The sequence below is a fragment of the Orycteropus afer genome, unplaced genomic scaffold (assembly GCF_000298275.1).
Source record: "Orycteropus afer afer isolate SDZICR_OR568_19922 unplaced genomic scaffold, OryAfe1.0 scaffold00056, whole genome shotgun sequence".
NCBI classification, from domain to species: Eukaryota; Metazoa; Chordata; class Mammalia; order Tubulidentata; family Orycteropodidae; genus Orycteropus; species Orycteropus afer.
The window spans coordinates 3718602-3719868 of record NW_006921643.1 but is presented as its reverse complement, the minus strand read 5'-3'; the positions used below and the strand labels follow the sequence as shown (position 1 = coordinate 3719868).

The following is a 1267-nucleotide window of genomic DNA, read 5'->3' as shown; positions in this document are numbered from 1 at the left end:
ACCTTGTTTACGAACATCTTCTACAGCAGCCACGAGCTCCTCCTTGAGAAACTGACTCTCCTTTGCAATTTTATCACCTTTTTCCAAGAAATTCTCAGTTGCTTGTTCAACAGATGCAGCCAAAACATGGGCTTTCTTAGAACGACCTCTCTTCTTATTAGAAGGCCCCTTACTGTTGGTGTTTACCAGGGTTGTAACCTAAAAATTTCATTTGAAAAATTACACAGCTGTCAATTAAAATGAAAATAAAGATCTTTAAAGATATCAAGAATAAATGATTCATAAGGAAATAAATGTCACATTTATGAGATTCTACTAAGCATTAACAAATAATATATAACTATGTTTAAGATATATAGTAATGACACTATATTTAATTTTCAAAATAATTTAGTTGTCTCAGTATATAATGGAAGAAATATAATAAATATTTTAGGAGCTGTGGTAGTGTGGTGGGTAAGGCATGTGAATCCAAACCAGAAGGTCAGTGGTTGAAACCCACCAGATGCTCTGTGGGAAGATGATGAGGCAACATACTTCTGTAAAGATTCACAGCCTGGAGTTCCAGCAAGATGGCAGACTAGGCAGAAAGACTGCACAGACCCTCTTCAACAAAGAACAGGGAAACCAATTAACACAGACACAGAAGATAATCCTGGACCCCTGAACCTTGAAGGGAAGGATACAGAAGTGGACTAAACCCTAACTAGCAGAAGAATTTGCGTAAAAATACCAAAAAAGGAGATAGACAGATCTGCGGTCTGGCAGCGATCCTGATGGCACAGACAGCTTCGAGATTCCTGAGTGCTGGTAGGACTTAAGAATTAACCTAAAAATCAGCCCTGCTACAATGTACCAAATGTGAGTGACCAATATGGCAGCACTGAGGATGAGAAAGACATAGAGAGGTACATAGGAGGTACAGACAACAAATATGAACCCTTTTGCACATATAGTGCATTGTCAATGAAGGCAAGGATGGGTATATGGGTGGACAGGCTAAACGATTAGATATGTCTATGAAATGGGGAGTGTATCCCAAGAACATATATAGGGTTGGCAGACAATGGTCCTTAAGTTTACGTGCATGATCAGAATTCCCAGGTGTATAGTAGAGCTGACAAGGGGCAAGGTTTCAGTCACTGCTTGGTCACAGCCAGCTACCCAGAGGGACTGAGTAGTTGAACCTGCAGGCTTGGGACCATAGTCACAGAGGACATCAAGCTCAATTGGCATAACATACTATTATACATACAAAACATTGTTC

The 1267-nt window shown here is 39.8% G+C and overlaps 1 protein-coding gene across 1 annotated transcript in view; it reads right to left on the bottom strand.

The window, feature by feature from the left end:
* CTNNA1 (catenin alpha 1) overlaps positions 1 to 1267 on the bottom strand; it is a 244634-nt gene that overhangs the window by 239919 nt on the left and 3448 nt on the right. Inside the window, exon 2 of the mRNA XM_007938959.1 lies at positions 3 to 198. Within this exon, the coding sequence (XP_007937150.1) occupies positions 3 to 198 (196 nt within the window). The remainder of the gene's footprint in view (positions 1 to 2; positions 199 to 1267) is intronic.